Source organism: Callithrix jacchus, chromosome 18 (genome assembly GCF_049354715.1).
Source record: "Callithrix jacchus isolate 240 chromosome 18, calJac240_pri, whole genome shotgun sequence".
Lineage (NCBI taxonomy): Eukaryota > Metazoa > Chordata > Mammalia > Primates > Cebidae > Callithrix > Callithrix jacchus.
This window is the reverse complement of record NC_133519.1, coordinates 12,159,555-12,185,201: the sequence shown is the minus strand read 5'-3', so window position 1 is coordinate 12,185,201 and position 25,647 is coordinate 12,159,555. Positions and strand designations below refer to the sequence as shown.

At 48.0% G+C, this 25,647-nt stretch overlaps 2 protein-coding genes across 2 annotated transcripts; both read right to left on the bottom strand.

The window, feature by feature from the left end:
- Positions 1-4,025: 4,025 nt before the first annotated feature.
- Positions 4,026-5,256, bottom strand: LOC144580218 (cbp/p300-interacting transactivator 2-like). Its single transcript, XM_078355708.1, has one exon. The coding sequence runs from the start codon at positions 5,028-5,030 to the stop codon at positions 4,638-4,640; it is 393 nt and encodes a 130-aa protein (XP_078211834.1). The 5' UTR covers positions 5,031-5,256; the 3' UTR covers positions 4,026-4,637.
- Positions 5,257-11,342: 6,086 nt separating this feature from the next.
- On the bottom strand, positions 11,343-18,378 carry LOC144580116 (small integral membrane protein 42-like; the record flags this gene model as incomplete). Its single annotated transcript, XM_078355181.1, has 1 exon — positions 11,343-18,378. A coding segment is annotated over one exon (300 nt), but the record flags the coding sequence as incomplete, so codon positions are not given.
- Between the last annotated feature and the right edge of the window lie 7,269 nt (positions 18,379-25,647).

Here is a 25,647-nt window from a genome sequence, read left to right as displayed (position 1 = left end):
GACAGCATAACCACAATCAAGATAATTAACATGTATTTATCACTCCCCAGTTTCTTCCTGCCTCTCTGTGATCCCTCCCTCCACCCTGGCCCCAGGCAGCACCGTTCTGCTTTCTGTCACTATCGATTAGTTTGCATTTTTAAGAATCTTATATAATGGAATCACACAGTATATACTTTCATTCAGGAAAGCCTGGCTCCTTTTATTCCATGTAACTATTTCATTTAACATTCATCCATTGTGTTGCATATGTCAATAATTCATTTCTTTTTTATTTTATTTTTTTGAGACGGAGTTTTGCTCTTGTTACCCAGGCTGGAGTAAATGGCACGATCTCGGCTCACCGCAACCTCCGCCTCCTGGGGTCAGTCAACTCTCCTGCCTCAGCCTCCTGAGTAGCTGAGATTACAGGCACGTGCCACCATGCCCAGCTAAGTTTTTGTATTTTTAGTAGAGACGGGGTTTCACCATGTTGACCAGGATGGTCTCGATCTCTTGACCTCGTGATCCACCCGCCTCGGCCTCCCAAAGTGCTGGGATTACAGGCGTGAGCCACCGCGCCCTGCCAGTTCATTTCTTTTTATTGCTGAGTAGTACTCTGTTGTATGCATCAGTACATACGTTGTACTCATGTCTTGCACATTTGAGTTGTTTGTAGTTTGGGCCATCACAAATAAAGCTGCCGTGAACATTTGTGTACAAGTCACTGTGTGGACATAGACTTTCATTTTTATGGGGATAAATGCCTAGAAGTGAAGTCAATGGGTTGTATGATGGATGGATGTTTAAACTCTTTGAGAAATTGGGAAACTGTTTTCTAAAGCAGGATGTACCATTTCTCTTCTTACCAGCAGTATATGAGCATTCCCATGCCTCTGCATTCTTGCCAGTGCTTGATATGGTTAGTTCCTTGATTTTAGCTATTCTAGTGGGTATGGGTAGAGATAGCTCATAGTAGTTCAAGTTGCATTTTCTTGTTGAGTAATGATGCTGTCTTTTATGTACCTTATTTGACATTTGTATATCTTCTTTGGTGTTATTTGCTATATATATATATTTTTTTTATTTATTATTTTGTTTTTTTTGAGATGCAGTTTCCCTCTTGTTGCCCGGACTGGAGTGCAATAGTGCGAGCTTGTCTCATTGCAACCTCTGCCTTTCAGGTTCAAGCAATTCTCCTGCCTCAGCCTCCCAAGTAGCTGGGATTACAGGTGCCCACCAACACACCTGGGTAATTTTGTATTTTTAGTAGAGATGGGGTTTCTCCATGTTGGTCAGGCTGGTCTTGAACTCCTGACCTCAGGTGATCCACTTGTGTTGTTTGCTATCTTAATACTAAGTTGTGAGAGTTCTTCGTAGGTTTTAGAAAAAAGTCCTGTCTATTATACATTTTGCAAATATTTTCTGTCTGTTTATGGCTTATCTTTTTGTTTTTGTAACAATGTCTTTTTTTTTTTTTTTTTTTTTTTTTTGAGACAGGGTCTTGCTGTGTCACCCAGGCTGGAGTGCAATGGTGCAACCTCAGCTCACTGCAGCCTCCCCCTCCTGAATTCAAGCAATTCTCTTGACTCAGCCTCCTGAGTTGCTGGGATTACAGGTGCGTGACACCTGTTTTGTATTTTCAGGAGAGATAGGGTTGCACTATGTTAGCTGGGCTGGTCTTTAACTCCTGACCTCAAGTGATCTGCCCACCTTGGCCTCTGAAATTGCTGGGATTACAGGCATGAGCTACTGAGCCTGGCCTGTAACAGTATCTTTTGAAGAACAAACTTTTAAATTCTGATGAAGTTCAATTTATTGATTTTTCTTGGTAGTTGGTGTGTTTTATGTCATGTTTAAGACATATTTGCCAAATGCAAAGTCACTAAGATTTTCTCCTGTGTTTTCCTCTAGACACCTTGCAGTTATGTCTATGTCCGTTTTGAGTTAATGCTTTGATGACAGGGTTAAGGTTGTTTTTTGTTTTGTTTTGTTTTTTTTGAGACGGAGTTTCACTCTTGTTACCCAGGCTGGAGTGCAATGGCGCGATCTCGGCTCACCGCAACCTTTGCCTCCTGGGATCAGGCAATTCTCCTGCCTCAGCCTCCCGAGTAGCTGGGATTACAGGCACGAGCCACCATGCCCAGCTAAGTTTTTGTATTTTTAGTAGAGACGGGGTTTCACCATGTTGACCAGGATGGTCTCGATCTCTTGACCTCGTGATCCACCCGCCTCGGCCTCCCAATGTGCTGGGATTACAGGCGTGAGCCGCCGCGCCCGGCCGATGTTGTTATGTGTTTGTTTGGTGTCATAGCAATACAGCAGCATGCATTGAAAGCCAATCATTCTCTGTTTCATTACCTTTATACCTTTGTCAGAAACGAATGGACCAAAATGTGTGGATTTATTTCTGAACTCTCTATTCTGTTCCATTCATCTACACGTGTGTCTTTATGCCAACACTACATTGTCTTGATAACTGTAGCTCTATAATAAGTCTTGAAGGCAGGTAGTATCAATCCTCCAAAGCTGTTCTTTTTCAAAGCTTTTGGGTCTTCTGGGTTCTTTGAATTCCCATGTGAATGTTAGAATCAGCTCGTCAACTTTACAAAGATCTGCTGGGGTTTTGGTTGGGAATGTGTTGTATCCATTGAAAACATAGGGAGAGTTGACAGTTTAACAATATTGAGTCTCCTGATCCATGAAAACAGTATTTTCCTCCTTTTATTTGGAGTTTATTTCAGCAACGTTTATAGTTTTCAGTGTATAGACCTTGCACATCCTTTGTCGAATTTATCCCTTAGTTTCACACTATTATAAATGGTGTTTTAAATTTTCCTTTTTTCATTGTTTGTGGCCAGTATATAGAAATACAACTGATTTTTCTATATAGACTTTTTATCCTGAGCCTCTCCTCTCCTGCTTTGAAAAATTCAATTTAAAAGAGCAGGAGGCCGGGCGTGGTGGCTCAAGCCTGTAATCCCAGCACTTTGGAAGGCCAACGCAGGTGGATCATGAGGTCAAGAGATCGAGACCATCCTGGTCAACATAGTTAAACGCTGTCTTTACTAAAAATACAAAAAATTAGCTGAGCATGGTGGCACATGCCTGTAAGCCCAGCTACTCAGGAGGCTGAGGCAGGAGAATTGCCTGAACCCAGGAGGCAGAGGTTGCCGTGAGCCGAGATCGCGCCATTGCACTCCAGCCTGGGTAACAAGAGCGAAACTCCGTCTCAGAAAAAAATAATAATAATAATAAAAATTAAAGAGCAGGAACCTGAAAGTACCAAGGGATAGGGCATTTGCATGACATGAGAAACATTTACTATGGCTGTAGAAACACCTGTAAAAACACGAACGTCTTTCTGCTGTAATGGATCATTTCAATAGCAGCCCTCCAGGACAGTCAAAGGGCCTTCACCCACCCTGCGCCTGGCCTGCTTCAGACGTTCCCGGAAACACCCCCCTCCAAAACGTGCTCAAGCGGCCTCGTGGCCCAAGCCAAGCTGAACGCCCGGCGGGCTCCTGGAATGGCTCTTCCCGTACTTTGCTCCACCTTCACCTAGTACGGGAGCCTGTGCCCACGCTGCTCAGTGGCCTTTGGGGCGCTGCAGAGCTGCCGCTGCCGTCATCGGATCCTGTGCCCCGATCCCGGGCTCCACCAGGGCAGGGATGTGGTGAGGGTTGCTGGTGGGTCTTCTCTCGAGGATCAGGGTCTGGCACTCACCAAGGCCCACGGCTAGGACTTGTCAAACGAATGCGTCGTCGCCTTTTGCTTTTAGTCATTTGAAGAACCCTGAAAATAGAAATCACGAACTGTTTTCCCATCAGGAAGTTTTTGTTGTTTTTGTTTTTAACAGTTTGGCCCACATCTGTTTAATCTTCCAGTTTAGCATATTTAAAAAATTAGTGTGTACTCAAACGCATAGTTTAAAAAATGAAGCGGCATTGGACAGCAGCATTGCAGCAGGGACGTGGGCCACCGAGGCGGGCATGTTGCTGCTGCAGCTGCTGCACGTGCCGCCGCCTCTGTTGCTGCTGCCGGAGCCGCCAGGGCGCTGCTACCGCCGCTGTTCCTGCTGCCCGCGCCGCCGCCCGAACCGCCGGGGGTGCTGCAGCCGCCTGAGCCGCCACCTGAGTCGCCGGTGCGCTGCTGTCGCTGCTGTTGCTGTTGCCCGCGCCGCCGCCGGGGCACTGCTGCCGCCGCTTTTGCTGCTGCCCCCGCCGCTGCCCGCGCCGCCTCCTGAGCCGCCGGGGTGCTGCTGCCGACTGAGCCACCGCCCGATTTGCCGGGGTGCTGCTGCCGCCCAAGCCGCCGCCTGAGTCACCGCCTGAACTGCCTGGGGTGCTGCTGCTGCTGCTGCTTCTGCCCGTGCCGCCGCCGGAGCTGACAGGGTGCTGCTGCCTTCCGAGCTGCCACCTGATCCGCCGGCGGCGCTCCTGCTGCCCGCGCCGCCGCCCGAGCCGCCGCCCCAGCCGCTGGGGCCTGAGCTCCCGCCCGAGCCGCTGGGGCGCCGCTGCCGCCTGAGCCTCTGCCTAAGCCGCCGGGGCGCCGCTGCCGCCGCCGTGCTCATGGTTGCAATCTTAGGAGTGCTGGTTTGTCCCGTTCATCTGGTGGCCTGCAGCAGGGTGCAAATCTGGCATGCAGTGGTTGCGGGGTCAGGGGTGATGGTTGAAACACTGGCCATTGAGCCTCTGCAGCTGCATGCTGGCCGGCAGGGAGCCTCCCTGGCTGGCCACCTGGGAGGCCATGAACTGGGAGTTGTTAAACCTGGCCGCGGGGCCAGTGCGCTCGGGGGCTGCCCTCCGTCCACAGTCCCCGGCCCCATGGCGTGCCTGATGCCGCTGTGGCATTCCTGTTGCCCGCTCTATGTGCTCGCCCATCAGGGCATTGAAGGCACGCTGGGGCCACTGCTGCTGGTGGTGATGGGGGCCTGGGAACTGCCCCATGCCCATGCGATGGGCAGGGTGGTGGTACAACCCATTGGTGCCGTCGGGGAAGCACCCGTGGTTCATGGCCATCATATGGTCTGCCATTTGCAGTCCTTCCATTTTTGCGATTTCTGCTCCCAAGACCGAGGGCGGGATCCTCGGGTCCAGGATCGGCTCAGCAGCACATAGAGGGGGCCTTCCTGGCGTGCCGAGTCGGTGTCCCGATGTCGACACTGAGGTCTGACAGCGGCTGCTGGGGCAGATTCGGAGCTGTTCCCTTTTATTTCCCCTCCGCTGCTCTCACAGCTCGGTAGGAGCTCCCGGCAGCTGCCAACAATGAGCTGTCTCTTGAGGATGATTTTCACTGGGCTCCTCGGCCGGCTTCACTCACTGCTGACACAATGAATGCTGAGGTGCTTCAAGGCTCTGGCCTGGTCTTCTTCCTTCTCCAAAATTCTCCTGTGAGTTACTTCACCCATTCAACCCTTCAATCTTTGTCGAAATGCTGTTTCTCAGGGTCTTCACCTGCCTGTATTGTTTTCCATCCTTCAGATCTTTCCCAATCTAAAGAGGCATGATACACACACACACAAACACACACACACACAGACACACACACATACACACACAGACACACACACACAGACACACACACACACACATTTATTCTCTGATGCAACACATTGCCTTATGATTTTTCACAGCAGTGACTCGAATCTGTAAGTATCCTGTTGTTTGTCCATAGCTTAATTTATATAATCCTGCAAGGTTATCCACCTCATACCATCTCTCACTTCTTTTTCTTTTTTTTGAGATGGAGTTTCGCTGTTATTACCCAGACTGGAGTGCAATGGTGCGATCTCGGTTCACCACAACCTCCGCCTTCTGGGTTCAGGCAATTCTCCTGCCTCAGCCTCCCGAGTAGCTGGGACTACAGGTGCACACCACCATGCCCAACTAATTTTTGTATTTTTAGTAGAGACGGGTTTCACGTTGTTGACCAGGAAGGTCTCTGTCTCTTGACCTTGTGATCTACCCGCCTTGGCCTCCCAAAGTGCTGGGATTATAGGCGTGAGCCACCGCGCCCGGCCACCTCACCTCTCAAGTCTCAATTCTCTCTTCTGTAAAATAAGGAGGTTGCATTGCATGGACTCAGAAGTCTGCAAACTTTGTTCATCTATGATTATGTTAGGGCTAGAGGCAAAGGAGAATATCCCAACAAGAGAGTGTCCTCTGTGTCTTTGTGGACTTAGGAAGGTTCTTTATAGAAGAGCATGGTAGAGTAGGCTGGGGGTAGGAAAGGAAGAGGAGCAGGCACGGCTTGGGGTAGGTTTGTGTTGAACAGCTCTGGGCAAGAGGGGCTGGGCTGGAATGTCAGGGGAGCCACAGGAAGAGTATGGGGACAGGGCTGGGTGTTGATGTTCAGAGCTTCAGGACACCCCAGAGGTGACATCCTCAATGTGGAGGAAGTCAGAAGGCTCTCAGGGGAGCAAGAAGCTAGGAGGGAGTGTCAGGTAGAACCAGAAGCATCTGTGCTGGTTGGGAGAAATCTGAGGAATAGTGACCAGACGAGGACTTGACCAGGGACCACTGGACCAGGAGCCTCCTGGACATGCGGCTTTGAATGCAGAGAAGAGCTGTATTATGGGGGACCTGGTCTTTCTGTGCTGAGTCTCCTCCAAGTCTGTTGTTATCTGAGGACCCTGTTCCCTGAGGTTTGCTGGAATTTTCAATAGTACAGGGGTTGTCCTCCAAAGGACTTGTGGGTTTACTCTCAAGGTATCTCTGTCCCTTACCCGTTTTCAGAAGTGAAAAGTGGCTCCTCACTGAAAGGCTGGCAGTCCCCAGGTATGTATGTTTGTGTGGGGGCACGTGTGTGCACAGTGACATCTGTGTTAGGGAATGGGCATACGTGTGGACTCAGCTGTGCCTGGATGGGAATTTGTGGGTAGGGGTCTGTGCAGGAACGGGGTTGCTGTTGAGGTCAGGTGGGACTTGGGAGCACCTGTGAAAGCTCAGCTCTTAGCTCTGGGGAAAGAGGGAGCCAAGAGCAGGCACAGGACCACAGGGAGAGAAGTGTTTCAAAGGGAGCCCGCCCAGGTGAGGGAAGAGAATGAATGGGCCCGACCAGGAGCTGGAATCTTTCCTCAGTTACAGATCTTACCCACAAGAACAAAGGAGCAGGGAGGAGGCAGACAGGGAAGAAGGAGGGTGAGCAGGAGCCAAATGGAGAAGGAGGACAGAGTGGGGAGGGAGAGCAGGAAGGACAGAGCCAGAGGAGACTGATCCAAGGACAGGCCCCCTCGGTTCACCTGTGGTTGTGAACTTGCTCTGTGCTGGGGTGGAGGGAGAGGGGGAGGGCTGTAGCTGGGGAAGGAGGAAGCCATTCCTTCCCCTAGGTCCAGAGGTCCTGTAGGGACCACATACAACCCAGGTAATTTTACTATAAGCTAAAGGTCAGTGTGTGGGGTTGTGGGAGCAGAGATGGCTGCTAATCTTGCCTGGGGTTTCAGAGAAAGCTGAGGGGAGGGTGAGCAAGAAACTGAGATGCTTTATACAGATATAGTGAGAGAGGGAGTCTGGCAGGGAGCAATCTATTTTGAGGGACTAGAAGAGGTCAAGCTCAGTGCTAAAATGGCCCAAGAGATAAGTATTGATCACAAAGCCTCCTCACTGAAGCTCTACCTGACCCCCCAGTGGAGGACATCAATCACTCCTGCCTTGGTGGCTCCTCCGGGGGGACTCTTACATATTCAGCTCTTCTCTTTGATGATACAGACTGAAGTATGTCATGCCCAGAGCCAGGCATTCCATTGGTGCTTAACAGATGCTCCCTGAATAAATGAGGAAATGACGTAGTATGCCTTGCACCCCGGAAAGCCCTCCCTCCAAGGAAGACGGCATTTTTTCCCTTTCATTGATGAGGAAGCTGAGGCTGCCCTTCAGCTTTGGGAAGATTTAATACTGAATCTTAGCATCCCTGGGCTCCAACAGTCTGTTTTTCTTTTAAAAAAAAGCTCAATATGCTTATAGCCTTATTTTATTTTGATTAGCTTCCATGTTGGTCAATATGAAATCATCATAAATTAAAAATTACAGTGAAGGCCTGGTGTGGTGGCTCACACCTGTAATCCCAGCACTTTGGGAGGCTGAGCCTGGCAGATTACCTGAGGTCAGGAATTTGAGGCCAGCTTAGCCAACATGGTGAAGCCTCGTCTCTACTAAAAATACAAAAATCAGCCAGGCGTGGTGTCCCACATCTGTAATCCTAGCTACTGTGGAGGCTGAGGCAGGAAAATCAATTCAGCTCAGAAGGCAGAGGTTGCAGTGAGCCAAGATCACCACTGCACTCCAGCCTGAGTGACAGAGTGAGACTCTGTCTCAAAAACAAACAAAAACAAAAACAAAAAACAGTGAAAATTACTATTTGAATTTTTTTTTCTTTCTTTTTTGAGACGGAGTTTTGCTCTTGTTACCCAGGCTGGAGTGCAATGGCGCGATCTCGGCTCACCGCAACCTCCGCCTCCTGGGTTCAGGCAATTCTCCTGCCTCAGCCTCCCGAGTAGCTGGGATTACAGGTGCCTGTCACCACGCCTGGCTAATTTTTGTATTTTTAGTAGAGACGGGGTTTCACCATGTTGACCAAGCTGGTCTTCAACTTCTGACCTCAAGTGATCCACCCGCCTCAGACACCCAAAGTGCTGGGATTACAGGCTTGAGCCACCGTGCCCGGCCCACAAGGCATTTTAATGGAGCCTGGGCCATTTTTATGGACCAGGCCGGGACCTGTCCAAGAGCCCTAAGGCATAAGCTTGGGAAGCAGGCCTCAAACCCTTCAGTGCCCCTGACTCTGATCCTCTGTGACCTCCACCTCCCTGGGCAGGGTGTCTTGGGTCCCCCTCTTCCTCTGCCTCCTTGGTTGAGCCCTGCTCCTCTACTCCTCCATGCTGTGTGGTGCCTCCCATGTGGCTCACTGTGGCACAGCTGTGAGGAAACCTTGCTTGGGATATTTGTCTGGGTGACAGGAGGAACCTGGCCTCAGAGGAGCTATGGAAGCCCCTTCAAGCTGAAGAGAAAGGCAGGGTCACCATTCATTTGGAACCAAAACAACAGTGGCATTTACTGGAGATGAGGGAGTGGGGGTCAGAGGCCTCTTAGTTCTCCTCTGGCAGACTGGGTAAATTTCACTGTACAAAGCCACTGGTGACCGTAGCTGCCACATCATCTCACTGGGAGTTGAGGTGGTGTCTTCTGGAGTCAAACAGTGGAAAGACTGCAAGTCTCAGACTCAGCAGATCTGGTGAACTCTGCCTTGCTCTGAAACCTTTAGCGGGTTACTTTACTTCTCTGAGCCTGTTGTTTTAGAGAGAGGACTAGCTTCCTCTCAGTATTCTTAGGCGGAGTCGGAATAAGGTAGGTAAAATCATTTTTTAAACTCTCAAGCATTAGTCACTCATTATTAACAGGAAAGTACAGGTTTCCCGGATCACGTTTGTATGGTTGTCTTCGAGAACCATTTTACTCAGATTGAGCATTGACTGAATCAAGGAGAGCAACTGAACTCCAAGGAACATGCTCTTGCTAAATCACTGCCCCCTTCTGAACCCACGGCGTACTGATTTTTCTGCATGCATTAAAAAGGATCTAACTATTTAGCTTTTCCTGCCTGAGACAGTTGTAAGAAATACACCGTAGACTTCACAAAGATCCTTTCTCCCTTTCCTTAGCTCCTTACGATCCTACAACATGGGTTGTTTTCTCTCCATTTTACACAAGGGGAAACTGAAGCTCACTTATACAGGGAATTAGTGGCCGGGTCAGTCTAGGAGTTCATATTCTGACTCCTTCCAGTGTCTAATTAGAATTAAGACAGACTCATTCGGCTGGAGGGTACTGGCTCATGCCTGTAATCCCAGCACTTTGGGAGGCTGAGGCGGGTGGAAAACTGGAGGTTAGGAGCCTGGCCAACATGGTGAAACCCTGTCTCTACCAAAAATGCCAAAAATTAGCCTGGCATGATAGTGCACCCCTGAAGTCCCAGCTACTCGGGAGGCTGAGGCAGGAGAATCACTTAAACCTGGAGGCAGAGGCTGCAGTGAGCCGAGATTGCACCATTGCACTCCAGCCTGGGAGACAGGGCAAGACCTTGTCTCAAAAAAAAACAAAAAAAGACAGACTCATTTGGGAGATTTGGGGGTGGAGGTGACAGTGATTTAAAAAAAAAAGCCTGGGGAGGTGTTACAATATGAAAATCATTCTTGCTTAAAGGAAGACTGGTAACTGACTCTGAAGGGATGTGTCCCCATCCTTGGTGTTTATCATCCCCATGCCTGGGTCCGTTGCCCCGATTTACTCACGGTTGGGAAATGTCGCAGCTCCTAAAACAGCTGTTGAAGGGACACATTATCTGAAGGGGCTTTCCCTGTTCTGGAAGTACCCATTTTTTGGAAGAGCTTATTTTGCTTTTTGTCCTGAGCCCTCTCTGCTGTTCTATTTGTGTGGGGTTTCTGCCCTCAGGTGGTGAGAGAGGTGAGCTCCAGGTGTGCTAGCCGGTTTGGGGAGCTCAGCTATTGCCGATTGGTACCTCACTGTGGTGTGTCTAGAGGGACTGTCACCCACTGTGTGGTGCTCTTGACACGTGGGTCTTCCCCAGATAAAGAGGGACCTTGTGCACGCAGGCCTTGGCTTCTGGCAGGAAAACATCTCCATAGTCCACAACGTTTTGTTTCCCAGACCCCAGATCTTAACTCTGAATGCCAGGGAAAGCCAAGCACACTCTGAGGTGATGGTGGAGAGAGCAGTGTTCCAAAAAGCTTGCCTAGGCACTTTACATGAGACGTCTGTTTAAAGCCTTAACTGTCTGTGTTGTTGTGCCCATTTTACAGATAAAGAAATGGAACATTTAAACTGAAGGGTTTAAAACAGCGGTTCTTAAACTTTTTACTTTCAATCTGCTTTTACAGTCTTAAAAATTATGGAGGATCCCAAGGAGCTTCTGTTTGTTAAAAATTAGCACTAAACTTTAAAAAATATTTATTTTATTTAAAAATAACTATGATAGGCTGGGCGCGGTGGCTCACGCCTATAATCCCAGCACTTTGGGAGGCCAAGGCGGGTGGATCATGAGGTCAAGAGATCGAGACCATCCTGGTCAAGGAGGTGAAACCCCATCTCTACAAAATACAAAAATTAGCTGGGCATGGTGGTGCACGCCTGTAGTCCCAGCTACTCAGGAGGCTGAGGCAGGAGAATCGCTTGAACCCAGAAGGCGGAGGTTGCGGTGAGCCGCGCCATTGCACTCCAGTCAACAGCAAAACTCCGTCTCGAAAAAAAAAAATAACTATGATAAACTTTTATATATTAACAGAACACATTTGGAAAGAAGAATGACAGTGTTTTAAATGTTTAAGATGCATCATGCAGTTTTTAGTCTTTCTTTTTTTTTTGGTAGTAGTTGTTTTGCTTTTGCAATGGAGTCTTGCTCTGTCGCCTGTGCTGGAGGGCAGTGGTGCCATCTCGGCTCACTGCAACCTCTGCTTCCTGCATTCAAGGAATTCTCCTGCCTCAGCCTCCCAAGTAGCTGGGATTACAGGTGCGCCACCAGGCCTGGCTAATTTTTTGTGTTTTTAGTAGAGATGGGGTTTTACCATGCTTTCCAGGCTGGTCTCAAACTCTCAGCCTCGTGATCTGCCCCTCAGCCTTTCAAAGTGCTGGGATTACAGGCATGAGCCACTGCGCCCTGCTAAGATGCATCATACAGTCTTTCAAAAGCTGTTCTGTACACTCATGAAAGAATAAGAGTGAAAAAAACTTAATATTTTTATTAAAATAATTTTCACTTGGGATCCATGGGTTTTGGGGTATCCCAGAACTGTACATTGAGAACACGGGTTTAGGTAGTCTGCTGTGGATGCATAGCTGGTATGAAGGGTGGAGCCAGTATTCCACTCCCAGTTTCTCTGAGCCACATCTCCACCCTCAGGCTTCCCCATTTACCCTCTCTGGGCACCAGAGGTCTCTGTAAAATGAGAGTGGAATTCTGGGTGGCCCGAGGGTCTTCTGGCTCTGACACTCCATGAGTCTGTCTGGATGATGGCAGCTCTGGGCAGTGCTGATTCTAGAGCTGCTGCCTTTGTCCACTTAGGGAATCCACAGGTTTTGAGTGTCAGTGGGCTGGGACAGTTAGCATCTCCCAATCTCTTGAGAAGACAACTCTGTGAGTCCCAAACTTTTCTAGGTGTCTCAACCCATCCTCAATTTGTGACCTGTTTCAGCTACTGACCCAGCCAGCTGGAGCTCCAAGCTAGGAATATGGGAGTGGACATAGGTCCCCATTGCTATCTCCTGCTTTTTGGCAAAGTTCTGAAGATAGCCCCCTCTAAATTCACTTCTACCTCTTCCACACACACGCTTAAAAAACTACTGAGAAGGTTGGACCTGGTGGCTCATGCTTGTAATCCCAGCACTTTGGGAGGTTGAAGTGGGTGGATCACCTGAGGTCGGGAGTTCAAGACCAGGCTGGCCAACGTGGTGAAACCCCATCTTTACTAAAAATATAAAAATTAGCCGAGCGTGATGGTGCACACCTGTAATCTCAGCTACTTGGGAGGCTGGGGCATGAGAATCACTTGAACCCAGGTGTTGGAGGTTGCAGCAAGCTCAGATGGTGCCATTGCACTCCAGCCTGAGCAATAGAGCGAGATTCTGTCTCAAAAAAACTACTGAGCAGAGAAATGTTTAAAAAGGGCAATTCAGGTGGAAAATATACAACAGGCAAAGTTAGAGAAACAGGAAAGAACCAGGAAATTTGGAACGTTTCATGATAAAACTATAGCATTTTAGCCTATCTTCTTGACTTAATTTCTCAATTCCTTGTATAGGAGAAATTAGAGAACTTTGGTAAGTTTTTGATAAAACTTTGGACACGTTAATGATAAAACTAAAGCATTTTAGCCTATCTTCTTGACTTAATTTTTCCCTATCCCTATTCATCAACCACGCCAGATTAACCTTGAATGTTGAGTTCATGTGTCACTTTCCTTCCCTGGCTCCCTCTAGCTTGAAACTGAACACCCTAGCCTGATATTCAAGGTCTCTCCCATGGGCGAGTGCTGTTTTCTCACCTGACTCCCCATTGTTCCCCTGCATGCATCATGCAGCTGGCTCGCTGTCCCCTTGTCATGTCTCATGAACTTCCTTGTACTCTTAAGTCTAGGCCAGCTGTTTCCCTAACATTGCAGCTGCTTCAGGATGCTCTCCCTGGTTGCTCTAGCCCGCAGGACCGTCTGGCTTCAGGATGCTCTCCCTGGTTGCTCTAGCCCGCAGGACCCTCTGGCTTCAGGGTGCTTTCCCTGGTTGCTCTAGCCCGCAGGACTGTCTGGCTTCAGGATGCTCTCCCTGGTTGCTCTAGCCCGCAGGACCGTCTGGCTTCAGGGTGCTTTCCCTGGTTGCTCTAGCCCGCAGGACCGTCTGGCTTCAGGATGCTTTCCCTGGTTGCTCTAGCCCGCAGGACCGTCTGGCTTCAGGATGCTCTCCCTGGTTGCTCTAGCCCGCAGGACCGTCTGGCTTCAGGATGCTCTCCCTGGTTGCTCTAGCCCGCAGGACCGTCTGGCTTCAGGATGCTCTCCCTGGTTGCTCTAGCCCGCAGGACCGTCTGGCTTCAGGATGCTTTCCCTGGTTGCTCTAGCCCGCAGGACCGTCTGGCTTCAGGATGCTCTCCCTGGTTGCTCTAGCCCGCAGGACCCTCTGGCTTTAGATACCAACACCACATCCTTGGCTTTTCTCAGAAACCACCTGCGGCTGCTGTTTGCCCAAGGGAGGCTCTTAGCCACATCTGGAATGAAAGCTCCCCGAAGAAGGGATTAACATCTCATTCCTCTCCACCACCTTCTCTCTGCCCTCCCCCCACTGCCCCCATTGCTCACTGGCTGCTTTCTGATGGTCAGTGCTTGTTGGCTTGATGCCTACAGGTGCAGGAGCTGGAGCTGCAGACAAACCTCTCAGAGGGTGTTGGAGAAAAGCTATAGGAGACAAGGGAGGCAGACACAAGGCACCCCCAGCAGGGGATCTCCCTCAGGAGAATACCATAAACTCATGCAGCAGCATTTTAGAACAAAACAATTTCTGATAGAGAAAGAAGAGCTTTCTCAAAGCTAAGGATGTCTTATTCCACAATGAATGCTGGGAGCAGCATAGCATGGGAGAGAAAAATAATTCAGGCTCTGCTATGGGCCTTTGAACAGATAACCAGACTCCCTGATGTTCTGAGCCTCAATTTTCGTTGTATACAAGGTATAATGCCCTTTTCACTGTATAGCTAGGTAGCAAAAAGATACCGCATCTTAAGAACCAGTGTGTATAGGCCGGGCGCGGTGGCTCATGCCTATAATCCCAGCACTTTGGGAGGCCGAGGTAAGTGGATCATGAGGTCAAGCGATCGAGATCATTCTGGTCAACAAGGTGAAACACCGTCTCTACCAAAAATACAAAAATGAGCTGGGCATGGTGGCGCACGCCTGTAGTCCCAGTTACTTGGGAGGCTGAGGCAGGAGAATTGCTTGAACCCAGGAGGCGGAGGTTGCGGTGATCCGAGATCGCGCCATTGCACTCCAGCCTGGGTAACAAGAGAGAAACTCCATCTCAAAACAAAAACAAAATAAAAAACAAACAAAAACAACAACAAAAAAGAACCAGTGTATAATTGATGCTCAATATATAACAGATGTTTTTAAAATTCGGAAATTTCCAGCCCAGGAGATCTTCTGGAAAAGAGATTCCCATTATTGTGGATGACTTGATTATAGTCCTTTATGGAGGTGGAGGGAGGGACTGACTACCCAGCTGGGTCTCTGCCTATGCTGGTACTGCAAGGACCAGGTTTGCTGATCTTTTGCTGCCATCTAATGGACATAAGCTTACAATGCAGTCTGGCCGGTTTGTCATTAAGTCCCAGTAACAGAAAACAGGAGAATGTCAGGGGCTTGAGGAGTTTGAAGAGTAAGTAAATCCAGAAGGATGGAAGGAAATGACTCTGACTCCCTGGGAGGGGGCAACTTTTAGTCCCTGGGAAGTGTGAAACAATGTGGCCCAGGAGTCTTTCTTTTTTTTTTTTTTTTGAGACAGGAGTCTCACTCTGTCACCCAGGCTGGAGTACAGTGAGGTAATCTTGGCTAATTGCAACCTCAGCCTCCTGGGTTCAAGCAATTCTCCTGCCTCAGCCTCCTGAGCAGCTGGGACTACAGGTGCATGCCACCATGCCTGGCTAATTTTTCTGTATTTTTAGTAGAGACAGGGTTTCACTGTGTTATCCAGGAAGGTCTCCATCTCCTGAACTTGTGATCCACCCACCTCAGCCTCTCAAAGTGCTGGGATTACAGTTGTGAGTCACCATGCCCGGCCTGGCCCAGGAGTCTTTTAATACATGCACCTAACTAGTAAATGCAGAAATGAACCAAGTGGAAGGAGCCTTAGAGCTCTATCCCCATTTTCCCTCTACAGCTCAGTCACCTGTGATTACTGCCCACCAGGGTTCTGTGAGATACAGAACCCTGATACAGAACCCTGTATTTTATTTTTTATTTTTTTTATTTTTTTGAGACAGAGTTTCACTCTTGTTACCCAGGCTGGAGTGCAATGGCATGATCTCGGCTCACCACAACCTCCGCCTCCTGGGTTCAAGCAATTCCCCTGCTTCAGCCTCCCAAGTAGCTGGGATTACAGGCATGCGCCACCATGCCCAGCTTATTTTTGTATTTTTAGGAGAGACGGTGCACCTTGTTGACCAGGGTGGTCTCGATCTCTTGACCTTGTGATCCACCTGCCTTGGCCTCCCAAGGTGCTGGGATTATAGGCGTGAGCCACCGCGCCCAGCCAATGCTTTATTTTTGTGCTCAATTTCTGTGCTCCAGAACTGCTGACTGCCTTTCTATCCCATTAATGTAGCTGACTCCTCCCTTCACAGGCCTTGCCCGGTGCTGTCTATTGGGGGGCCTGACCCCTCTCCTTTTACCCCTCACTTGTTTCTCATCCACTTATCCCTCAGTTCTCAGCCCAGGCATTACTTCCTCAGGTAAGCTTCTCCGTCTAGATCAGATTCCTTTCATATATACTCTCATAAAGCCAGATTCCTTTTTCAGAGTATGCAATTGTTTCATTAACATGTGTCTCTCTCGCTGTGCTGTTTAGGCTCTAGGAGAGAGAAGACAGGGCACCTTTCTGTTACTCTTGTATCCCCAGCACCTAGGACAGGGTCTAGTGCACAGTAAGAGCTCAGTTCTGCTGCGTGAACAGAGGCATCTGCATGATAGGAAAGAAAGATTTGAAGGGTGTTAGGAGTGCTGAAGATCTTTCTGCTAGTTCAAAGACATGCTCAGAACTTTGGTGGAAATTCTCCCCAACAAAGAGAGGCATGGAACCCGTGCCCACTCATGTCTAGATACCACTCCCATCCCACCCCTACCTCACGCTGTTTTCCAAGCACACCATGCTCCATTGAGAAGGAATAAGATAGCCAGCTTGGGAGGAATGCTAGTGGCTTTTAATGGAGGGCCTCAGCTGTCAGAGGCAACAGGGCTATATCTTTCTCAGCCATGAGGCTTTTTGGTTTCATCTGCCAGCTACTTAGTGGTCTGTTTCTGCCGAAGCTGGTCAACCACAGAAACAAACACCCGCCACCACCACTGACAACAGGCATTCGAGGAGGCAGGTGGGAGCCCTCACTGGGGTGGACTCCCCTTGGGTCTGGCAGCACCCTCGCTTCTCCACAGCACCAAGGGACCAAGCTTCTTAATTTCTTTTCTTTTTTTTTTTAGACAGAGTCTTGCTCTGTCACCCAGCCTGGAGTGCTGTAGTGTGATCTCTTGGCTCACTGCAACCTCCGCCTCCCAGGTTCAAGCAATCCTTCTGCCTCAGCCACCTGAGTAGATGGGATTGTAGGCATGCACCATCATGCCCGGCTAATTTTTATATTTTTAGTAGAGATGGGGTTTCGTCATGTTGGTCAGGCTGGTCTCAAACTCCTGACTTTGTGATCCACCTGCCCTGGCCTCCCAGTGTTGGGATTACAGGCCTGAGCCACCGTGCCCAGCTCAAGCTTCTAAATATCTAGGGGCTAAAGTGCAAGTGAAAGAGTGACCCATGTTTGAGATGCAGAGTGCATGGCCCACATACCTGGAGTGACACATTCTTCCAGTGGCCATGCACAGTTCCATGATGGTAAACAACTGGGAAAGCTTTGGAGGGAAGAGCCCTGGTTTAAGACTTCCAGAGTCATGTGCATGTGAGGGTTCAGGCCAGGGGACACCTGAGGTGACATTTCCAAAAGGAAGGGTTAACAATAGAGCTGGCAAAGAGGTTCCTCTCCTTGAAAAATATCATTCATTTCAGGCAAATGGTCAAATGCTCCCTAGGGTAACCCAAATCAAATTGGATAAGAGTTTGATTTTTCAAAAAACTGCCTCTGTAATTTGGATTTCATTTGAAAAAAGAATTAACTTGCTCCAAATTCTGAAAGGACAAAAAAAGAAAAAGAAAAGTTATCATTTTAGAATACGATATTTTAAAGGTTTGTCAACCCGCTAAGTTGAAGGGTGAGAGAGAAGAGGAGAGAAAAGTATATGGTGCTTCAAATCATTTCTTAAGAAACACATACTTCTTCCTCCCAGCACTGAGTGAAGAGGAGGAAGAGTTTACCTACAATTCAGCATAGAGTGAGCCATTTCATTTCAAGGATCTCCTGGAAATGAGCGTCCAGAATAGCTTCATTATGTAACTTGAGATGCTGTGAGCTCCCAATAATTTCAATATCCCATGGTCGGCACATGCCCAATTTATAGAGGAAAATGTAGGCTTTGTAATCAATTTTTACTCTTCCATGTACTTCTTTCCTCAGTGCAGAAATCAAGAGCCATTTACTGTTTCAGTCTTGAAGATACACACACACACACAAAAGGCGTTCAAACTCAGAAGCTGGGAAAAGCCGAAGAACTGCAGGAGGCGTGCATTATAAGATGGGCGGTGGTGGAGGAAGGCAATGAGGCCCGGGGGACATCAGGCAGTGGAGGAATAGGGGGAGAAAGCGGCTCTGGGCTCTGAGACAGCTCTAGGGGCCCTGCCTCTTGTACAGCCGGGTCTTTACCTCGATGGAGTCCCCACCAAGAGGTCGAGGTCTTTATGCCAGCCACGTTGCCACCTTTCTTGGGGGTGGCTCTCTATTTCTCTTGCTTCTGTTTTCGGTTAGTTTCCAGACCAGGGTAAGTAGAGTGACCAGAGTCATCAGGAGTGTAACGAAGAAGAGAAATTTTACCAGGTGAGCAGGATTACACATGGCGGTGGTGAGTGAACCCATGTCCGAGAAGAAGGCTGGAAGTTGTGGGGAGGACGTAAGCTTCCAGAAAGAGCCAAGATAGAGATGCGGTGCACGCTGACTGCCCACACCACCAAGGAAACACCAAGAGAATCGGCCTTGCTTTTGTTACATCCTAGGAGTGGATGCGGCACAGCGACCAGACATCTACGGATTCTGGTCTTCACATGGGGCCGTTTTCCTTTGGATGTAATGGAGAAGTCCTGGATGTTTGCTCAGCAAGGCTGAACAGCTGCTTCTGATACAAACACAGATGACAGTTCCAGATGGGGTGGGGCTTCTGAGGCTTTGCGATGTCACTGGAGGGTGCATTAGGGTCTGAGCCAAACGTTCCAGTCCAGACACCTGTGTCCTCTGAGCACCGTCTCTCCTCATGTGTGGCCTCCAAACTGAAAAGGGAGTTCCCCAGTCGCCTGTGTTGACACCCCTTCAGTTCTCTTTTATTCTTAAGTCCTCTTTTAAAAAACATTTTTGATTTTAAAATAATTTTAGACACACAGGAAGTCGCAAAGATAGTAAAAAGAGGTCCTGTGTGCTCTTCACCTAATGTTGCCCTATAGTACACAAAACTGGTGAACTGACATTGGTACAATGTGCAGTCCACGCCATTTAACCACACCTGTGATTCTTGCAGCCACCTCTGCCATCAAGATAACAGAACTATTTTATCACCACAAAGATCTGCTGGTGTCCATATTCTATCAGTTCGAGACAAAAGTAGAAACCTCACCTTTTAAATCCCTTGCCATTTCACTTGTGATATAATTGTATTAAATATTTTTCTTTCTTTCTTTCCTTCTTTTTTTTTTTTGAGACAGAGTTTCACTCTTGTTACCCAGGCTGGAGTGCAATGGCGCAATCTCGGCTCACCACAACCTCCACCTCCTGGGTTCAGGCAATTCTCCTGCCTCAGCCTCCCGAGTAGCTGGGATTACAGACGCGCGCCACCATGCCCAGCTAATTTTTTGTATTTGTAGTAGAGATGGGGTTTCACCGTGTTGACCAGGATGGTCTCGACCTCTTGACCTCGTGATCCACCCGCCTCGGCCTCCCAAAGTGCTGGGATTACAGGCGTGCACCACAATGCCCAGCTAATTTTTGTTTTTTTTTTTAGTAGAGACAGGGTTTCACGGTGTTGACCAGGATGGTCTCGATCTCTTGACCTCGTGATCCACCTGCCTCAGCCTCCCAAAGTGCTGGGATTACAGGCGTGAGCCACCGCACTCAGCCCGATTCTCTAAACCTCCTTCCCCTCTGCGCTTCAGTGGTGGCATGGCTGCACAATTTTTCTCCGACTTGAGCTCCTCCTCCTCTGCCTCCTGCCTCCCGTTGTCCTTCTGTGTGTTGGTGTTTCCCTAGTGTCCACCCTCAGTCTTTTTATCTTTTGAGACCCTCTCTGGTTTATCTCATCATTCTCATGCTTTCAATGACAGCCTATGTTCCAATGGCTCTCTACTGTGTATCTCCACTCAGGCCTCACTCCTAACTCTAGACTCGTAAAGTGAACTTCCCATTGTCTTGCCTAGTTGAATCTTCCCACAAGCATCTGTAACCCATTACGCCCAAACACACCCTAATTATCTTCTCATTCAAATCTTCTCCTCCTCCATACTCTATCTCTAAAACAAAGAACGGGATTCGTGACTGCTCTTTCTTCCTGACTCTCTGCACTGATTCAGTTTCAACGTCCTGTTGGTTCCACTTCTGAAACACCCTCCATATCCACTTCTTCATCCTTATCCTCACTGCTTCACCTTAGTTCAAGCTTTCACTTCCTGGTCCTCATCAGTTCTTGCCTGGGTCACTGTAATAGTTTGTCAGTGGTCTTCTTCCTAATGGTAGTTTTATTCCCTTACCATCTATACTATTCAATGCTAACGGAGTAGTCCACAGGCTTCTCAAAATTCATCATTTGGGTCTGTGTTGCTGTTAAGATAAGTCCAAGTGTTACCACATGGCTCATAAACTCTACATTCATGGTGTGCTTTTCTGCCCACTGCCTAATCTCTTTTCCTGTCCTGCTCTCTGGGGCATCTTATCTCCCTTTACAAAAGACACCTTACACCAATAGCAAGTTCCAGGTAAGGAAGTGGTGGAGAGCAACGACTTTGGACTCTAACTTTCTGATTTGAGTCCTGTCTTCATCACTTATTAAGAAGACTGTGACTTTGTTCAATATATTAGTTAGCCCCTCCATGCCTCAGTTTCCTCATCTATGAAAGGGGGAAAAGGACCTATTTCAAAGAGCTGTGGTTGAGCTCTTGATGTAGTGTCCATCCCAGGATAAGTGCTCAGCAAGGGCTTACGTCTATAACCTCCTGGCTTCTGTACCTGGTGTTCACTTTGCCTGCAACTCTGCATCACCTGCCTCCACCCTCCTCTGCTCAGTCAACCCCAACTTTAAGACTAAGCCAGTGTTGGTTCCCTTGGGAAGCTTCCCCTGACCTCCACCACCTTCTGGCCATAAATGCATAATCCTATCATAGTGTTTAGGCTAAACTGTTTCCTTCTTCTCACTAGATCATAAGCAACTTGAGAGCAGGAATTGTATCTTTAAGTACCCACAGGAACTTGCATATAAATATTCAATATACATTCATTGGGCGAACAGATAAGTGCAACATTCTGGATAAATTAGTGTTTCATTTTCATCTTGGAACATGAATTTTTAGACAAAAATGCCGCCCCTATTTTAAAGAACAACATAGAGAACACAGGCAGGTAATAAGAGAAAATGTTATGTCTGAAGCTACTTCCCTGGAATGATACTGTTTCACCCCAGGGCTCTGAAGGCCAAGGGGCACTTTTCTGGGGCACAACTGTTGCTTTCTGTTCCACTGTGGAGGTGTGGAGAGGAAGGGAAAGAGAAGAGGGACAGGCCCCAGCCCCTGAGAACGCTACCTTAGTGTCCAAGCGTAGGAATCTCCCTACTTCGGAGACGGTTTCATCACTTATTTTGTCCCTGGTGGCCTGAAGGGCCTTAGCGGGATATACATTAAAACCTTCTCAGCCCTTTGAGATCAGTTAATATTAAGTGTATTTTGTTGCACAAATAAATGGAGGAATGTTGCATCCAAAGGCTGTTGTGTAGTAGTAGCAGAAGCTATAATTTCCCTTTCATTATAGTCAAATGGTGGGAAGGGAGCTCCTACTGGGTGAGTCAGGCTTTGAATTAACCAAGAAAAGCCTTGTGAGAATGGAGCAAAAAGTTCAGGATAATACCCCCTCCTTACTGTCTGAAGTTTTCTCTTTGGCAAGCCTTTACAAGAGAGGTGGACCAAATACATCTGATACACAGAAGTGCAGACCCAAATACAGCCCTTTAGATGTTTCAAATATTTTTCTGCAAACATAATCTGATACATGCCACAGGCATAAAGGGCAGTAGCTCTCGAGGAGGAGTGGGCAGCAGGGATGGTGGTGTATCAATAGGAGTCCAGACTTTTCCAAAACACACACGAGCTCCCTGTTCCTCAAAACCATACAAAAAAATCTGCTAACATATTTAGTCAACTGATATCATGTGCCTTTTGTGCACAAGGCACTTGGGTGCAAACATGAACAAAACAGGCTCACACTGTCTCAGCCCTCATGGGGCTTAGTCTAGTTGGGGAAGACAGACTAATTTGAAACATAGTTGGGAAACGCTGTGATGAGGGAGCACAGGGAGCTTTGGAAGCAGCAGATTAGTCTCCTGCCTGAGGCTTGGCAGTGTCAGGACTCCTTCAGGATAGTGGTGCTGTCCACACTGAGACCTAAAAAATGAGGAGGAGTTAGCCACGGAAAGATGGGGAAAAGGGAGAAGGGGTTTGCCTGGGCGTGGTGGCTTGCTCCTATAACCTAGCACTTTGGGAGGCTGAGGTGAGCAAATCACTTGAGGTCAGGAGTTTGAAACCAGCCTGGCCAACATGATGAAACCTCGCCTTTACTAAAAATACAAAAAATTGGCTGGGCATGGTGGCTCACACCTATAATCCCAGCACTTTGGGAGGCCGAGGTGGGTGGATCACAAGATCAAGAGATCGAGACCATCCTGGTCAACAAGGTGAAACCCCGTCTCTACTAAAAACACAAAAATTAGCTGGGCATGGTGGTGCGCGCCTGTAGTCCCAGCTACTCGGGAGGCTGAGGCAGGAGAATTACCTGAACCCAGGAGATGGAGGTTGCGGTGGTGCCATTGCACTCCAGCCTGGGTAACAAGGGCAAAACTCCGTCTCAAAAAAAAAAAAGAGTTACAACAAATTAATTGGTAGCAGGATTTTGTTTGTTTGTTTGAGATGGAGTCCCACTCTGTTGCAAAGGCTGGAGTGCAGTGGCATGATCTTGGCTCACTGCAACCTCTGCCTCCTGGGAGCTGGAGTTCCAACATCTTACATTTTAAAATAATTATTTTCACAGAAAGAATCTTTGTCAGTTGTACTCACTGATTCCTCCAGACCATATCCTGTCCAGTGATCCTAAGACAATAGGTCTCTCTGGCAACTACAGTTCTCCATTCCCATTTCAATTTTCATGTCCATTGACTGAGTTATGCATACCAACTCCCACACGTGTATGTTGAAGCCCTAACTCCCAATGTGATGGTTTACGAAGCTGGGGCCTTTGAGAGGTAATTAGGATTAAATGAGGTTATGAGAGTGGGGCCCTCCTGCTGAGATGAATGCCATTATAAGAAGAGACACTAGAAAGTTTGCTCCTCTCCCTTCCCTAGGGTACACAAAGAAATGGCCACATGTAGCAAAACTACAGCAACTTACAGGCCATAGGAAGAGAACTTGGAATGAAATCACTTTGCTTGTACCTTTCGTTATCTTGGACTTCCCAGCCTCCAGAAGTGTGAGAAATAAATTTCTATAGTTTAAGCCACTTGGTCTATGGTATTTTGTTACGGGAACCTGAACAGACTAATACAACAATCCAGTCCTAGCGGCAATACGGCTTCTCCGCCGATCCCAGATTCTGAGTGCCTCTCAGTCCTTTGTTGGGTGATTTTGATGCTGTCCGTATATCTATAAATATTCCCTTCATAAAACTCTCTTTAAATCACACATCTGAGTGTGCCTCTTGGTTCCCGTCAGAGCCAAGACCGATTTGAGATGATTCTTAAGGTCAGGTTGATGTCTTAATCCAGCTGTGCTGCTATAACAAAATACCACGGAGTAACTTACAAACAATAAACATTTATTGCTCACAGTTATGGAAGATGGGCAGTCCAAGATTAAATTGCTAGCAGGTTCAGTATCTGGTGAAGGCCCATTCCTCTGTCACGCAGGCTGGAGTGCAGTGTTTGCAAGCTTGGCTCACTGCAACCTCCACCTCCCAGGCTCAAGTGATCCTCCTACCTCAGCCTCCTGAGTAGCTGGGACCACAGGTGCACAGCACCATGCCTGGCTAATTTTTTTTTTTTTTTTTTTTGGATATGGAGTTTCACCATGTTTCCCAGGATGGTCTCGAACTCCTGGACTCAGGCAATCTGCCAGCCTCCCAAGGAGTGCTGGGATTACACACATGAGCCACTGTGCCCACCTCCCAAAATTCTACTGATATGTATGCATAATTAAATAAATACAAGCCATTATTTTCTGATGCTTTGATTGGCAATTGGTTGAAAGAGTTTATCTGAAGTCCTGAAATCCATAGAAGGGAGTCTCTGTGTTAAGGGGTTGTGGAGACCAAGGTTATCATGCAGATGAAGCCTCCAGTAGCAGGCTTCAGAGAAAATAGATTGTAAATGTTTCTTATCAGACATAAAAGGTGCCTGAATTAGGGAAAAGACCTGGAAAGGGATTTCCTATAGCCTGTAGATTTTCCCCACAGGAGACAGCTTTGTAGGAGCATTCCAAAATAAGACAAAAATATATATTTTGGGGTACAGTATTTTTCTTTCTTTCAGGGCCTGCTATCTGTAATGTAATGCTATACTAGAATCATTTGGTGACTCATTAGTACAAAAAGTCTTAAGATCTCCGTTTTAATACAGTTGCACCTGGTCAGATGTGCTGGTCAGTTGTGCCTGAATTCCAAAGGGAGGAGGGTATAATGAGGCATATCTGATGCCCACTTCCCATCACAGCCTGGACTCGTTTTTCAGGTTAACTTTGGAATGACCTTGGCTGAGAAGAAGGGTGCATTCAAATAGTTGAACAGCTTAGAATTTTATTTGTGGTTTACACTATAGAAAGCATTTCTCCAATATTGCCTGTCTCCCTGTCAGGGTCAAGCATTTAGTATTTAGTTGCTACACTCTCACCTAGTCCCTCATTTTCGATATTTTGTCATGTTTTCCAGTGACCTAACTGGCCACCATGTCACAGACTTCATGGTTTCCCGAGAACACTCCATGTCATGTGTTGTGATTTGAGCAACAGAATGGAATCTACTTGTAAATGTTCACATGGTCTTTGACTCGGGTTCTCATTTTGCTCTACTTCAGTGTTTTCTGGGTTACATACAAGGAAGATGATCCAGTCATTTGTTAAGGGCCTCAAATAAGACATACTGCAGATTTTTTTTTTTTTTTTGGTCAAATTGGGATTATTTCGTGTCTTTAAAGAATATGAAATAGTAACACGAGGCACGCAGTGAGGTTTGGAGATGGCCGTGAAGAGACGAAAGTCCATGCCTGAGACTGTCCAGTCATCTCTGCGGGGGCCACATATTTTTGCAGGATATTGTATTTGAAAAAAAAAAAAAAAAAACCTTCAAGATTCATGAAATTAGACAACTGTCTTTGTAACACTTACAGTGGTAAAAGCCGTCAGGGAGGCTGGTTTGCAGTCATCTGAGCAGCCTCTCCGGTTTCATAGATACAGTTTCTCTCTGACACTGAACGCCTTTCAACATCACAGAGATAACCAGGTTTGAAAGGTACCGGTTTTCTTTGTAATCCTAAAGGTTCTAGTCTGCCCATTAAAAGACATTATCTGCAGATGCGTGCACAAGCCTCCAGCTGGCCGCCAGAAAGGTCCTCCGCAGGACACAGGTCAAGTACCCTCCTCTTTGGTGGAGACCAGATTCGGGGTCTCGGCGCACCGCCCCAAAGGACAGGGGCTGCATGGAAAAAAGGGAGAGGCCGTCACTTACCCGGGTTGGTCGGCTGAGTGGCAGAAGAGCAGACGGGGACTGGGAAGGCGCCTTCGGTGACATCACGGAGAGGGCGACTTCTATGTAGATGAGGCAGCGCAGGGGCTGCTGCTTGGCCACCTGCTGCTTCCCGACGAAGCTGTGGGAGCGAGTCCAGGACCACTGGTCAGACCCGAGATCCCAGCTGTGTGTCCGGGCTAGGAGGGCTGGGGGTGCGGTGCCCGCGGCAAGTGACCGTGCGGGTAAAGGGTGAGGCGTATGAGGCTGTGTCGGGTGGAGGCAAAGGAACTA

Excerpts from the sequence above, each read along its gene's own strand:
- LOC144580218 (XM_078355708.1), bottom strand. The coding sequence starts at position 5,030 with ATGGAAGGACTGCAAATGGCAGACCATATGATGGCCATGAACCACGGG.